The 16,733-nt window shown below is 35.6% G+C and overlaps 1 protein-coding gene across 2 annotated transcripts in view; it reads right to left on the bottom strand.

Moving 5' to 3' along the window:
• Window positions 1-16,733, bottom strand: part of LOC136039910 (BICD family-like cargo adapter 2) — a 154,797-nt gene that overhangs the window by 116,265 nt on the left and 21,799 nt on the right. For both annotated transcript variants that reach the window (XM_065723901.1, XM_065723902.1), the window contains exons 2-3: window positions 16,212-16,576; window positions 10,828-10,940 (exon numbers count right to left, since the gene is read on the bottom strand). In XM_065723901.1, coding sequence (XP_065579973.1) covers window positions 10,828-10,940; window positions 16,212-16,323 — 225 coding nt within the window. In that variant the 5' untranslated portion in view covers window positions 16,324-16,576. The remainder of the gene's footprint in view (window positions 1-10,827; window positions 10,941-16,211; window positions 16,577-16,733) is intronic.

The raw sequence follows: 16,733 nt of genomic DNA, 5'->3' as shown, positions 1-16,733 counted from the left end.
TCCCAACGTCAGCCTTTCTGAGCGGATTTTGCAACTTCTTTGAAGCAGAAGCAGCGAGGGGTTTCAATTTGTATAACTGGAAGACTAAAGTTGGTCTTTGGAACCCTTCCAACATCTTAACTCTGCGAGTTGCCTCACGCTGAGGTAACTATGCCTCAGGTGGCAACTGTGCAAAGGTGGGGCATTGTAAAATCTTGGTGGGTTATGGGCAGGACGTGAACCCTTCGGCTAACTACTTCGGAGCCTTAGTTATGGAGAGAAAAAAATGCACTCTTTGAGGCATCTGGCTCCTTCCTATCGGTTACAAATTACCCAAAGCCCATCCTTCATAACAGCTGATGCGTACTCACACATCATTGCATATAATTTTATGGAACATAGAGCAAATTAGTTTAGTCAAATGGAAATTCAAAACAAATGTCATTAATGATTATTACTACTTTCAATATTCATACGAGGCTAAGAAACACTTGTTTTTATCTCTACTTTAAAGCAAGAATAGTACAATACGTTCAAAAACTTGGCTGCGAGAAGGGTTAAATATTTTTGTAAATGCATATAGTTGATTTTTTCTTGAGGGCGTTGAGGCTAAGAAAAATTTGCTTCGAGAATCAGATTTTTCTTACTGTAAAAAAAAACTCAGAAGCAAATCATAGATTTTATGTTTTGTGGCAACATTTCGCGGCATTACCTTAAATACCACACGGGAAATTTTTAAATCGCAACACAGATTAGGTGTCTGGAAAATCAGAATAAAGTTGGCTTTAAAAGGAAACATGTTCAACGGCTTTAAGCAGTAATTTGAAGGCCATCTGCAAGAAACTTGTCAAAATTTTTCATAAGTACATATTATTCTTGGTACATGTTACCTGAAAACTCTCGGGACTTTGACAACTAAAGCGTATAATCGATGGCGATAAGACAAAACCAAGTTGGTGCTCCGCAAGACTTTTGTAGTCAAAATGCGGCCACAGGCTGCTGCAATAGGCTACTTTATGTTGCTAAGCAACGCAGGCTTAGTTTTACCGAAAAACAAGCACAAGAGTAGTACCGAATGCGGTTGCGGCTCTATTTCATGATAGCATGATACAGGTCGCTTTGGGTAGGATTTAAAAAAAATGGTTTAATCGTCCTTTTAAATGTTTTTGTATAGTATATTTTTTAAGGATTTATTATTCTTTTTTTTTCTCGTTGGTATACGAGCTCTGCTCCCGGCCAACGGAAAAAATGTATAAATTATGTAAATTATTGCTATATTATGATATAGAACCTTGAACCTTCACTTTTATTGGAGAAAAACAGGTCTGAAACTTTTTTTTTATCAAAAGTAAAATATTCTGGGCTGAACTGATTACAGAGAACGAGGCTCCAGTGAGTTTCATGTTTGATTCCCACCACCCTTACAAAATACAGTATGCTATTCAAACAGTTCGTGGTAATGAACTGTAATAAGTAGCGACCGGGCTCAATAGTAACAAAAACTCTAAAAATAAAATTTTAATACCAATAGATACAACAAAAGAATCGAATTTTAATGCTGATTTTAGATATATAAGTTTCATCAAGTTTATTCTTACCCATCAAAAGTTACGAGCCTGAGAAAATGTGCCTTATTTTAGAAAATAGGGGAAAACACCCCCTAAAAGTTATACGATCTTTACGAAAATCACTACATCAGATTCAACGTATAAGAGAACCTTAATGTACAAATTTCAAGGTCCTATCTACAAAAATGAGGAATTTTGTATTTTTGCCAGAAGACAGATCACGGATAGGCATTTGTTTGCTTATTTTTTTTTTATTTCCAGGGGTGATAGTATCGACTCAGTCGTCCTAGAATGCCGTGGGAGGGCTCATTCTAATGGAAATTAAAAGTTCTAGTGCCCTTTTTAAGTGACCAAAAAATTGGAGGGCACCTAGACTCCCTCCCACGCTCATATTTTTCCAAAAGTCACCAGATCAAAATTCTGAGATAGCCATTTTATTCACCATAGTCAAAAAGCCTAATAACTATGTCTTTGGGGACGACTTACTCCCCCACAGTCCTCGTGGGAGGGGCTGTAAGTTACAAACTTTGAACAGTATTTACATATAGTAATGGTTATTGGGAAGTGTACGAACGTTTTCAAGGGGATTTTTTGGTTTGGGGTGGGGGGGGAGAAGTTGAGGGGGAGCAGCATTGAAACTTAAAACGAACAAAAATTATTACGCATATGAGGGGTTCATCTCCTCGTAATACCTCGCTCTTTACGCTAAAGCGTTTTTAGTAATTTCAACCATTTATTCTACGGGCTTTGTGATTCAGGGGTCATTCTTAAGGATTTGGGACAAAATTTATACTTTAGTGTAAAGAGCGAGGTATTGACGAGGGTGTGAACCCTTTCTTATGCGTAATGAAAACATACGAATATAGAAGTTCGTTACGTAAGTTAATTCGTAAGTTACGTATGTTTTTTACTATTGAAAACGTTTGTAAAAAAAGTTCTAGTTGCATTTTCAAGTAGTAAGAGAATTGGAGGGCAACTAGGCCTCCCCCCTCCTTTTTCTCAAAATCTTCCGTTTAAAACTTTGAGAAAGCCATATACCCCAAAAAAAATTGCAAATTTTGTTTTAATTATTTATGCGCGGAGAGCAAAAATCAAAACATGCATTAATTCAAAAACGTTCAGAAATTAAATAAAAAAACAAGTTTTTTAAACTGAAAGTAAGGAGCTACATTAAAACTCAAAACGACCAGAAATTACTCCGTATATGGAAGGGGCTTCTCCTCCTCAACGCCCCGCTCTTTAAACTTAAGTTTTTTACTGTTTTAAAAAGTAGAGTAAAGAGAAAGAGTCAAACTTTAGCGTAAAGAGCGGGGTGCTCGTTTGAATTTTGATTTGGCAAATTATATTAAATCAATTCGTTTTTGATTCGTCAGGTCTTAAGTAGTTTGTCAGGTATCAGTTACCAATATTTGACTTGATTACTCGTTTGAGTTTCAGGTCGTTGTTGGTTTAATCTATTCATAATATTAATTTCAGTTCATTTTAAGTTTAAATCAAATAGAAAAAACACATGTTTTTTTAACTGAAAGTAAGGATCGAAATTACAACTTAAAACGAATAAAAATTAATTACGCTAAAGTTTTTTTTTTATTGTTTTAATAAGTAGAGTTGTGAAAAAGGGTCAAACTTTGGTGTAAAGAGCGGGGCGTTGAGGAGGGAACAGCCCCTTCCCTATACGGATTAATTTCTGTTCGTTTTAAGTTTTAATGTCGCTCCTTTCTTTCAGTTAAAAAAAAAAACTTTTTTTTATTTGATTCCTGAATGTTTTTGAATTAATACTTTTTATGACACTTGGTATTAACTAAGTAACATATAGCGATCGCAAATTCTGTCGGTCTGTCGGTCCCGGTTTTGCTACTTTAGGCACTTCCAGGTAAGCTAGGACGATGACATTTGGCAGGCGTATCAGGGACTGGACCAGATTAAATTGGAAATAGTCGTTTTCCCGAATTGACCATCTGGGGGGGGGGAGTTGGTGCCCGTTATTACGAAAAAATAGAAAAAATGAAGTGTTTTTAACTTACAAACGGTTGATCAAATCTTAATGAATCCCGACCGGATCTGGTGACATTGGGGGGGGGGGGTTTGGGGGGTCGAAACCTAAAATCTTGGAAAACACTTAGAGTGGAGGGATCGGGATGAAACTTGGTGGGAAAAATAAGCACAAGTCCTAGATACATGACTGATATAACCGGAACGGATCCGCTCTCTTTGGGGTAGTTGGGGGGGTTAATTCTGAAAAATTAGACAAAATGAGGTATTTTTAACTTACGAACAGGTGATCGGATCTCAATGAAATTTGATATTTAGAAGGATATCGTGTCTCAAAGCTTTTATTTTAAATCCCGACCGTATCTGGTGACATTGGGGGGAGTTTGGGATTGGGGAACCTAAAATCATGGAAAACGCCTAGATTGGAGGGATCGGGATGAAACTTGGTGGTAAAAATAAGCAGAAATGTTAGATACGTGATTTACATAATTGGAATGGATCCGCTCTATTGGGGGGGGGGGGTAAATTCTGAAAAAAATTGAAAAAATGACGTATTTTTAACTTACGAAGGAGTAATCGAATCTTCATGAAACTTCATATTTAGGAGGACCTCGTAACTCAGATCTCTTATTTTAAATCTTAACCGGATCCAGCGTCATTGGGGGGGGGGGGGGGGGGGGGAAATCTTAGAAAATACTTAAAGCGGAGAGATCTGGTTGAAACTGGATGGGAAGAATAAAAACCTGTCTAAGATACATGACTAACATAACCGGACCGGATCTGCTCTCTTTGGTTGAGCTTTTTTTTTGGGGGGGGGGGGGTAATTTGGAAAAATGAGGTATTTGTAACTTACCAAAGGGTGACCAGATCTTAATGAAATTTGATACTTAAAGGGGATTTTGTGCATTAAAGCTCTAACTTTAAATTCCGACCAGATCCTGTGACTATGGGGGGAGTTGGAGGGGAAAACCGGAATTCTTGGAAAAAGTGAAAATTGGGGTATTTTTATCTTATGAATAGGTGATCGGATCCTAATGAAATTTGATATTTAGAAGCAATTCATGTCTCAGAGCTCTTATTTCAAATCCTAACCAGATCTTTTGACATTTGGGGGAGTTGGAAATCTTGGAAAACACTTGGAGTGGAGGAATCGGGATGAAGCTTGGTGGATAGAATAAGCAAATGTCCTTGATACGTGATTAACGAAACCGTACCGGATTCACTCTCTTTGGGGGAGTTGGGGGGAGTGGTTCAGTGATTTGGCGAGTTTGGTGCTTCTGGACGTGCTAGGACGATGAAAATTGGTAGGCGTATCAGGGAGCTGCACAAATTGACTTGATAAAGTCGTTTTCCCAGATTCGACCATCTGGGGGGCTAAAGGGAGAGGAAAAATTAGAAAAAATTAGGTAATTATAACTTACGAGTGGGTGATCGGATCTTAATGAATTTGCATATTTAGAAGGACATCGTGACTCAGAGCTCTTATTTTAAATCCTGACCGGCATTAAGCCTCTGATTTTCCTTTTAAATCAATCTATTGATTCTTACAATTTTGTTAGAGCTCATACCATATTAGCTCTTGGCTCTTAGCTCTTCTTGCCTCGTCACAAGTGCCGTATGAGCTCTTAGCTCTTGTTTTGATTTTGGCTCTCCACATATGAATAATTAAAAGGAAATTTGTACATTATTTTTTTTTTTTTGCTGAATGGTTTTTAGTTTTGATCGGACATTTTGAGAAAGAAAGGAGCGGGGGAGGAGGCCTAGTTGCACTCCAATTTTTGGTTGCTTAAAAAGGCAACTAGAACTTCTTATTTTTATACCAACGTTTTTATTAGTAAAAAATGTACATCATTTACTAATTAAATTGCGTAACGAACTTCAATATTCGTATGTTTTTATTACGTATATGAGGGGGTTCGGTCCTTCGTCAATACCTCGCTTTTTACACTAAAGCTTCAATTTTGTCCCAATTCCTTAAGAATGACCCCTGAATCACAAAGGCCGTTTAATTAGAATAAATAGCTCTTTTGTAATTGCTAAAAATACTTTATTGTAAAGAGCAAGATATTAGGAGGTGAACCCTATATGAGTAATAATTTCTGTTCGTTTTAAGTTTTAATGCTACTCCTTACTTTCAGTTGAAAAAAAAACTTTTTCATATTTCTTTTTTCATTGTTTTTTTAAATAATGCCGGAAAATCCTGTGCTTCCTTCATGAAAATTCTCTTCCCCCATGAAAAATTCCTCCTTGGAGATATCCCCCCATGTAACCCCATACCCTCCTCCCCCAACCAAAAATTTCCCTGGAAAAGTCTGTACACTTCCCAATAACTATTACTATATGTAAACACCGGTCAAAGTATGTAACTTGCAGCCCCTCCCAGGGGGACTGTGGGGGAGTTAGTCGTCCCCAAAGACATAGTTATTAAGTTTTTTTACTATGCTGAATAAAATGGATATCTCGCAATTTTGATCCGGTGAGTTTGGGAAAAAATGAGCGTGGGAGGGGGCCTAGGTGCCCTCCAATGTTTTTGGTCGCTTAAAAAGGACCACTTGTTTTCTAGGACCACTGGGTCAATACAATCACCCCTGGGAAAAAAAACAACAACAAAAAACAACAAATAAACATACTTCCGTGATCTGTCTTCTGGCAAAAAATACAAAATTCCACATTTTTGTAGATAGGAGCGTCAAACTTTTACAGTACGATTGTCTGATACGCTGAATCTGATGGTGTGATTTTCGTTAAGGCCGTGATTCAGTGAACTGATGGAATTCGAAAATCCCATGTTAAAATTGAAAATTTATCTTTAAAAAGTACTCAAGTATTCATTGGCGGAAGATACCGCTTTTAATATCAGGCAGTAGCTTCGTGAAGATGCTACAAAATATTTGCTAGGATTTTGCTCTATTTCCTCTAACTGCTTAGAAATCGTAAAAAATGTCTAGCTCTTTTTCACAAGTGTACTCTATGAAGGATATTGCTTTTAGAACAAAGTAGGTACTATCATGAACAGAAGACAATAACATGTAAGATGATTACAACCATTTTTAAGGTATTTTCCTGTTTTCAAACAGTCCCATAGAATATTTTCAGCTACCTGAAATTTTTACAAGTTTTTTGCCAGAAAGAATCGTTTTAGATCGCCCTAGAGACCAGATTGACAAGTTGGTATAATTAACCTACTATTTCCGCCAATGAATAAGTGATATTTGAAGGGTTTTTGACAATCGACGGTCTCTAGAGAATTGAGAGACAGAAGGCTACCTTAACTTCAGTTTGAACCTCGATGTTTTCAAGTTCACTTAATCACGGCCTTAAGATTCCATCACTTTTAAGGTGTGTCTTACCCAAATATCTAAAATAAGGTAAATTTTCTCAGGCTAGTAACTTTTTATGGATGAGACTGAACTTGATAAAACGTATATATTTAAAACCAGCATTAAAATGCGATTCTTTTGATATCAAATTCATGTAGCTATTGATATCAAAATTCCGTTTTTTTAGAGTTTCGGTTACTATCGAGCCGGGTCGCTCCTTACTACAGTTCGTTACGCATGAACTGTTTGATTGCTATATTACTGTCTTTCTATTCGTTTTAGTTTTGAATATCCCTCTTTAATTTTCTTTGTGTTTTTTATTATTTGAAAACGTTATTTAAAATTACTATTTAGAGAGAATAAATTACGACACCTAAATTATAATCTGAATTTACAGTTCTTTAGGGAAATAAGATAACTATGGATTGTAAATTTTAAATAGTAATTTCTAAGTTCGCGGGAGCTTTAGTGCAAAAGCCTCTCCCCCCCTTTCAGGTGGAAAATTGAATTGGAATGGGATGACAGTTTGAAACAAAAATTTACTTGCTGTGAAATTCCACTTATTGACACAATAAGATTAGTTCATTACCATATTGTTCACCGCTATTGTGTTCAGGGACGAGACAAAGGACTATTGTAATAAATAACCGTCAAAAAGTTGACTATATTCTGAATGGGCGGTTACTTATTCGGATCAAAAGATAGTCATTAGGGGAGAGCATTCAATAATTTAACGGTTTAATTCTGGAAGAACTGTAAAAACGTAAATGACTTGCGTTCTATTTGGTTCAATAAAACAAGACAAAATTGACGGTAATTTTAGAAAGAAAAAGAAAGTGATACAACAGGTGAAAGAAAGGGGATTGAGAGAGAAAAAGCGTGCGATAGAAGAATGAAGAGGGAGAGAGTGTGCTATTGAGTACTCTGAATTAATTAGAATATTCTTTTACGGTGCACACTGCAGGGACAGAGATACCACTTCACAAAGATCAATTGGAAAGGTTGTCAAGGTTTAAGCTAAAATCTAAAATCATTCCAATTACTGTAGGCTACTGTTTCTCAGCGTTAGAGAAAGCACTGTTTTCCTTCATTAGTTAACTGAATCCAGTAAAAAAAGAAAGCGCAGAAGAGATTCTTGCTGGGATCCAAAACAAACACAATACGAAAAAAAATAGTTCCAAGATGGTTAAGTAAAAAATTTTACCCTTTGAATATTCTGCATAAAGCTGATTATATTTTCAAATGCAGTACTATGATGGTTGCCTGTTCAGATTTACAACGCTAGAAGTAAATTTCATAGTGGTATAAATGAGGAGATTTTCAGGTTTTTAGAAACCGTTGCGTCTTCAAAATCACCAAGTAAAAACATTTCAGTTTTGGCTCGCAGGCTTCTAAAAGAAGTTAGGCTACTCTGATTAAGAGCAACCTTTTTTTAAGGACAGAATTCGATAGGTTTCCCAGCTAAATGGTGGGTGGAAAACAAAAGGATCAAATCCCATCCGACTTCTGAACGACGAGGTGCCTAGGCCTAAATATATATTAAAGATTATTATGGAAGACTGATAAAACAGGGATTCATAATCTTATTCTGTATCAGCATTCCTATGTCATTTCAATGATATAAAACGACCTCCTCCTTTATTTTTTTGAATACCTTATTTTTAGGATGAAATAGACTATTGGGTTATGTATGTACCGTATTAAATATTGGGTAATTGTATAGAAAAAAAACAAGTCGGCTCAAGAACTCTCATGCTCCCGAAGGTGCATATTGACACTTGACAACCTCCAGTCTAGCAAATATGCTAAAAAATCGTGCAGTTGCAAGAAAAAATAATGTTCTTTTTTAAATATGAGAATAGGTATTTCTTTCAAAATAGTACACCAAAACAGAATTTGCTTCTGATTAATTAAAAAAAAAATTATACAAATTTGGCTTCAAGTAACCAGGGCCGTATCCACGATTTTTGTTCGGACGAGGTACAAAATATACTTTATGTAACGCAACAAAAATTTGTTTGCATGATTTTAGTTTCTTTCGGGATGGGGGGGGGGGGGGGGTTTTAAACCGGGTAATCCCTCTTAGATATGGCCCTCAAATTGACCTATTCGGCTAGATTGGACATAGCAACATGACTAAAAATTGCCACTTTATATACCATTAAATATTTTCTGATAAAAATAGACTATAACATTGTGAAAACTGGTGGGAAGTAAATGGGTTGTTTCTAGGCTCTTCAAAATTTTTATTTCCGTGATCTAGACCCTTAGAGGTAAGAATAAGGGTAATAAAAGGGGAATAAGGGTAATACAAATTATACAGAGAACAACAACAAAACCATGGGTCATAGTAATAAATAACAACATAAGCGGCAAATTTTAAGGTGAAATTTGATCAACAGCCTAAAAATTAGCGTGCATTTGTTGAATTTCCACTTTAAGTATGGGGGAGATTAAAAAGGGCAGCATCCAAAGAACCCAAAGAAATCCTAGGGATGTTTCTTGGTGACAAATCAGGCCCGACAGAAGAATAGAACAGAAACAGTAAGTGTATACAAAGGAGTTGAGCTTTAAGCGCCACATTTCAATCAATATTAATCAGCATATTGGAAGGACTTAACATTCTTATTCTGGTTTTATTTATACCCTCTTTACAAAACATTAAACTTCTGACGATGGAATAAATAAAAAAAAAAGAAAATACACATGAGCAAAGAAACAAGAATACAACATACCAAATAGAAAATAAAAAAAAAATTGTCAATTACATAAGCTTTACACAATAATTTTTTATTTAAGCGAAAAAAGACTTTACAAATTATGCAAACAAAACAAGGAACATGGAGATAAGAAAATCAAACTTCGTCAGAACAAAACCAAAACTTTTCTGCACTTTTAGAAACGCGTCGATATTAGATCATCTTAATGCCTATGCCTATGGTGTAATTTCTTAGCGATGCAAGTGCTAGAAATAATTCCCCTGGTCCATAGAGAAAGGGCAAGGAAAAACTTACAGTATCTGAATAATTGTATACCGTACGGATTACAGGTTATTCAGTCTTGTTAAAAAGCTTCCATACTAGCATAATAAAAAATATATCGGTTGAAAACAAGGTGCTTAATATTTTTCTTGGCAATTTCTTAAATGTCTTTTTTTTTTAACGGCATTCCGTAAGACTTTCGAGGTTACGCCTTGATAGCAAAATGATTCGCGTTTCTTTCATAGATCACCTATAAGTCTCAGATTAATGAACGCATATATATGGTGATTCAACTAGAAGACTCTCATACTCCAAATGGGATTGACTATCATAAAACCGATTTTAGAAACCTCTAAAGATACACCTACAGCCAAATAAAAGAGGTGATAGTTACAGCTGTTTCATAAACTCAAGATCCTCCGCTTCCAAGAATATATAAAAATATCTGCGTAAGAAAGACGACTGACATACACGAACTGATCAATTACAATTTTAAGAGTTTATCTCTTAAAAAACAAAGTCTGAGAACATTTTTTGGTACTGATGTATTATACGACAAACACTCAAGAACAAACCGGTTTCTTTGTTAGTTTCTTTTAGCTTAGCGTTAGACAAGATAAGTGACAGAACAGATGGGAAATATATAATTTGGGCTATATTTACGCATTAGGTGGTGTGGGGGTGAAGTATTTGGACAGTTTGAGGCTAGAAAACAATTCTTATTTTGTAATTTACAGAATAATTATACCTAACACATTTTGCAAGCAGACCCACTATATTTTACCCCCCCCCCCAATCTGAAAACATATAGACAATTTTTGTTCTAAAGTATTATGTTTTCATGATGTTTTGGTATTTTTGATTAGGATCAACCTAACTTCACTGCTTCGGTATTTGCTGTATAACACACAATTATCCATTTTTTTCAACGCTTTGACCGTTACTCAGACATTAAAAAGAGCATGAACAATTTGAGACTACTCTTACCTCGAGTTGCAAACATTGATCATCTATAGTCGATTGCTGGACTTTTATAACATTTTCCAACTCCCTATTTCTTTCCAGAAGCTTCTTCCCAATCTCGGCTGCAAGTTGCAAATCTGTAATAAAAAAAAGTCTATCATGTATAAATATCATGTATTTAATATTGTTTTCGATTTATAGTAAATAAAAAGACTTTAAAACTGTCCCCGATGCATGGAGAAATCTCGACTTATCGATATTTTCTCAATATTTTACACATTGATATCTATAAACTATATTTTACACATTGAAGAATTAGCGCAAAATAATTCCACGTTTACAAACAGAAATTAAGGGCGAAATTAAAGCACAAATCAAGCAAAATTGTCGACTCTAAGCCTATGCAAAATATCTGCACATAATAAATTTTTTTGGGTTCTATTAGGTTTATTTAATAAAAAAAAGGAGTCGCAGGAGTGCTTTACCGAAAGCACATGATCTGAACAAATTAAAGAATAATGTAAACCAGTTTTAGGAGCCAAACAGTCGTTAAATAGCCTGCACTTAACACGGTAGTCTTTTCCCAGATAAATAAAAAAAACAATTTTTTTTTAACTGAAAGTAAAGAGCGACATTAAAACTTAAAACGAACAGAAATTACTCAGTATATGTAAGGGCATTTTCCTCCTCAACGCCCCACTCTTTACGCTATTAAATAAAAAAAACAAGTTTTTTTAACTGGAAGTAAGGAGCGACATTAAAACTTAAAACGAACAGAAATTACTCAGTATATGTAAGGGCATTTTCCTCCTCAACGCCCCACTCTTTACACTATTAAATAAAAAAACAAGTTTTTTTAACTGGAAGTAAGGAGCGACATTAAAACTTAAAACGCACAGAAATTACTTCGTATATGAAAGAGGCTGCTACCTCATCAACGCCCCGTTCTTTACGCTAAAGTTTGACTCTTTCTCTCAATTCTTCTTTTTAAAACAGTAAAAAATTTTAGCGTAAAGAGCGGGGCGTTGATGAGGTAGCAGCCTCTTTCATATACGAAGTAATTTCTGTGCGTTTTAAGTTTTAATGTCGCTCCTTACTTCCAGTTAAAAAAACTTGTTTTTTTTATTTAATTTCTGAACGTTTTTGAACCAATGCATGTTTTGATTTTGGCTCTCCGCAGAGGAATAATCAAAACGAAATTTGCATATTTTTTTTTTGGCTAAATAGCTTTCTCATAATTTTGATCGAATGATTTTGAGAAAAAAAGAGCGGGGGACGCAGCCTAGTTGCCCTCCGATTTTTTGATTAATTCAAAAGGCAATTTAGAACTTTTAATTTTTTACGAATATTTTTATTGGTAAAAGATTTACGTAACTTATACGTAAAGAAATTTTGTATTCTCATGTTTTTATTACATGTATGAGGGGATTCGCCCCATCGTCAGTACCTCGCTCTTTACACTAAAGCTTAAATTTTATCCCGATTCATTTAGAATGACCCCTGAATCACAAAAGCCGTAGAATAAATAGTTGAAATTACTAAAAATACTTTAGCGTAAAGAGCGAGGTATTAGAAGGAGGTGAGCCCCTCATATGGGTAATAATTTCTGTTTGTTTTAAGTTTTATTGCTGTTCCTTACTTCCAGCTGAAAAAGATTTTTCACATTTATTTTTTAATTGTTTTTTTTAAATAATGCTAGTAAATCCTGCTCTCCCTTCATGGAAATTTTCTTCTCCCATGACAAATTCTCGATGGAAAGTTCCCCCAGCATATCCCTCTCTTCTCAACCCCTCCCCCCAACCAAAAAAGTCCTCCTGAAAACGCCTGTATACTTCCCAATAACCATTACTGTATGTAAGCACAGGTCAAAGTTTGTAACTTGTTGCTCCTCCCACGGGGACTGTGGGGGAGTGATTCGTCCCCAAAGACATAGTTATAAGGTTTTTCGACTACACTGAATAAATTGGCTATCTCAGAATTTTGATCCGTTGACTTTGGGAAAATAATTAGCGTGGGAGGGGGCCTAGGTGCCCTCCAATTTTTGGTCAATTAAAAAGGGCACTAGAACTTTTCATTTCCGTTAGAATGAGCCCTCTTGCAACACTCTAGGACAACTGGGTCGATACGATCACCCCTGGCAAAAAAAACAAAACAAAAAAACAAAAAAACAAATAAACACGCATCCGTGATCTGCCTTGTGGCAAAAAATGCAAAATTCCACATTTTTGTAGATGAGAGCTCGAAACTTCTACAGTACGGTTCTCTGATACGCTGAATCTGATGATGTGATTTTCGTTAAGATTCCATGACTTTTAGGGGGTGTTTCCCCCTATTTTCTAAAATAGCGCAAATTTTCTCAGGCTCGTAACTTTTGATGGGTAAGACTAAACTTGATGAAACTTATATATTTAAAACCAGCATTAAAATGCGATTCTTTTGATGTAGCTATTGGTATCAAAATTCCATTTTTTAGAGTTTTGGTTACTATTTAGCCGGGTCGCTCCTTACTACAGTTCGTTACCACGAACTGTTTGAAAGTCTGACTCTTTCTCTTAACTCTACTTTTTAAAACAGTAAAAAACTTTAGAGTAAAGAGCGGGACGTTGAGGAGGAAAATGCCCTTACATATACTGAGTAATTTCTGTTCGTTTTAAGTTTTAATGTCGCTCCTTACTTTCAGTTAAAAAAACGTGTTTTTTTATTTAATTTCTGAATGTTTTTGAATTAATGCATGTTTTGATTTTGGCTCTCCGCACATAAATAATCAAAACGAAATATGCATATTTTTTTTTTGCTAAATGGCTTTCTCATTTTTTTAATATGAACATTTTGAGAAAAAAGGAGCAGGGGAGGAGGCCTAGTTGCCCTCCAATTTTTTGATTACTTAAAAAGGTAAATAGAACTTTTAATTTCTTACGAGCGTTTTCATTAGTAAAAAATATACGTAACTTAAGAGCCAACCTACGTAACAAACTTCTATATTCGTATGTTTTTATTACGTATGTGAGGGGGCTCACCCCTCGTCAGTACCTCGCTCTTTACACTAAAGCATAAATATTTTCCCAATTCCTTAAGAATGACCCCTGAATCACAAAGGCCGTAGAATAAATAGTTGAAATTGCTAAAAATACTTTAGCGTAAAGAGTGAGGTATTACAAGGAGGTGAACCACTCATATGCGTAATAATTTCTGTTCGTTTTAAGTTTTAATGCTGCTTCTTACTTTTAGTTAAAAACTTTTCATATTTATTTTTTAATTGTTTTTTTTTTAATAATGCTTGAAAATCCTGCCCTCCCTTCATTGAAATTCTCTTTCTCATGGCAAATTCCTCCATGTCAAGATCCTCACACGCAACCCCACCCCCTCAAATTCTCCCCCCAAACCAAAAAAATCCCCCTGAAAACGTCTGTACACTTCCCAATAACCATTACTAAATGTAAACACTGGTCAAAGTTTGAAAGTTGTAGCCCCTCCCGCGGGGACTGTGGGGGAGTAAGTAATCCCCAAAGATATGATTATTAATTTTTAGACTATGGTGAATAAAATGGCTATCTCAGAATTTTGATACGGCAATATTGGGGAAAAATTAGCGTGGGAGGGGGCCTAGATGCCCTCAAACTTTTTTGGTCACTTAAAAAGGGCACTAGAATTTTTCATTTCCGTTATAATGAGCCCTCCTGCAACATTCTAGAACCACTGGGTTGATACAATCACCCCTGGGAAAAAGAAAAAAAAACACAAAAAAACAAACAAACAAATAAACACGCACCCGTGATCGGTCTTCTGGCAAAAATACCAGTATTCACGTTTTTGTAGATAGGAGCTTGAAACTTATACAGTGTGGTTCTCTGATACGCTGAATGCGATGGTGTGATTAACGTTAAGATTATATGACTAATAGGGGGTGTTTCCCCCTATTTCCTAAAATAAGGCGAATTTTCTCAGGCTCGTAGCTTTTAATGGGCAAGACTAAACTTGATGAAACCTATATATTTAAAATCAGCATTAAAATACAATTCTTTTGATGTAACTATTGGTATAAATATTCTATTTTTTAGAGTCTCGGTTTCTATTGAGCCGGGTCGCTCCTTACTACAGTTTCGTTACCACGAACTGTTTGACTTTGTGTCGATAACCTTTGGTATAAAAATGAAGCTTATTTTAGGATTCAACGCAATTATTTACAATGCCACTCATCGGTCTCGCCAGTTTTGATATCCATGGCTAATAGTATAAACATTAAATCATTGGAAACAAATTGGAAACACATGAATTGGGAGAGTAAGGGGGAGCAGTCCCCCTCATATACGAGATACTTGCTGTTTGTTTCGAGTTTTAATGACACTCATTACTTTCATTTGAAAGAACTTGGTTTTGTGATTTAGTATGTTTAGAGATGAATACGTCATAGCGACAGCATTTCCTCTGAAACGTAAGGAACGCCAAAACTATTTTATTAGTTCCAGATCGGATGTGTACATCCGAGTTTGTTTTCATTAGTATTTTGACCCTATTCGCGAATCAGAGCCGCAAGGAAAATTCGCGAAGACCATTGGTTTTACCAAGATTTAGATTGGCGTTTTTTTTCTTATTTCCCTGTTCCTAATTTTTTTTTAATATCTTCTTGCTTCCAGGGGAGGGGGGATTTCCTATAGTTATAATATCCACATTAAGACACATTTTTGCTTCAATTTCAGTTACTCGATTTTCTCTTTTGACTTGTATTCTACTATCTAAATTGGTTAAATATACAATGACATGAATTTCATACAATGGAAGCAGGGTAACATTCAGGATTTTTTCAGAGGGGGGTGGGGTAGAAAAGTTTTTTTGGTTGGTTAGAAAAGTATTTTCGGGGGGGGGGGTATAAAAACATTAAATATTTGTTTGTACTCATATGTGTTGCGTTTTTACGAGTAAGACAAACATTTCTTTTTTTTTTCTTTCTTTTTTTGGGGGGGGTTTCAAACCCCCTAGCCCCCCTGGATACGGTCTTGATTGGAAGGTAATTCTGAAAGAGTTCAAGGTTTTTTTTCTGGTTTATTGTTTTATCTCAAAAAAAAATCCTGGTCTAGCCATCCTTGTTGGCGCAAAGACGCCCAGGGCTTTTGGGGCTCTGGGGAGAACAGTAACTGAAAATATCCAGAGGACATCAGAGAGAGGGGGATAGGAGAGGACGGAAAGTATCTTAAGGGGCTATATCCCCCAAATTCTCCCCTTGTACAGGAGTGATAACTGCAAAATTTTGTGTTTATTGCATATTCAAGCAGCATAAGGAAAAAAAGAGAGGAAGAGAGATGGAGAGAGGGAGAAGAGAAAAAGAACTGGTAACAATTGAATTTAAAATAAACTGGAGAATAATTTGCCAAAACCAACTAGTCTACGTCAAAGAATAAAAATAGTCTTACCATCTTGTCCTTTAAGACATTCTAATTCAATAGTGTAATCCCAGTACTCCATTGAGTTTTGCGCCGAATCCGAGCCTGTGCAATAAATCCGTTTCCAGCATTCTTCACTCATTTCTTATTTAACAAATCAAAACACAATCATTAATCACTCAATTTGACTCGAGAAACACTGAAATTCATGACCTAATCACTTATAAACGATATTTTATAAGGCATATTCAACATGCACAGACCTAAGGAACAATCCTTGGAAATCAACTTGTATTAAATCACGTGTTTGAAATTTGGCTTCCGAGTTTTGACATTACTAGGATGTCTTCTAGCCAATTCCCGCATTCGACATTAGGAAGATCACTTTTTCAAACCTGAAATTAAATAAACTTATGATAGCGTTGACTATCAATTCCTGATAAAAAAAAAAAAAGGAACAAAAAAGATGCTCTTATCCCAATCAAGAGGATTAACGGCTTAGTGACGGAAGAAATATATCCTTGTTACTGGAATTTCAACACTCCTTAAAAT

This window comes from Artemia franciscana, chromosome 20, assembly GCF_032884065.1.
Source record: "Artemia franciscana chromosome 20, ASM3288406v1, whole genome shotgun sequence".
In the NCBI taxonomy this organism is placed as follows: Eukaryota; Metazoa; Arthropoda; class Branchiopoda; order Anostraca; family Artemiidae; genus Artemia; species Artemia franciscana.
Note: the sequence above shows the minus strand (reverse complement) of the source record. Positions and strands in the feature narration are given on the sequence as shown.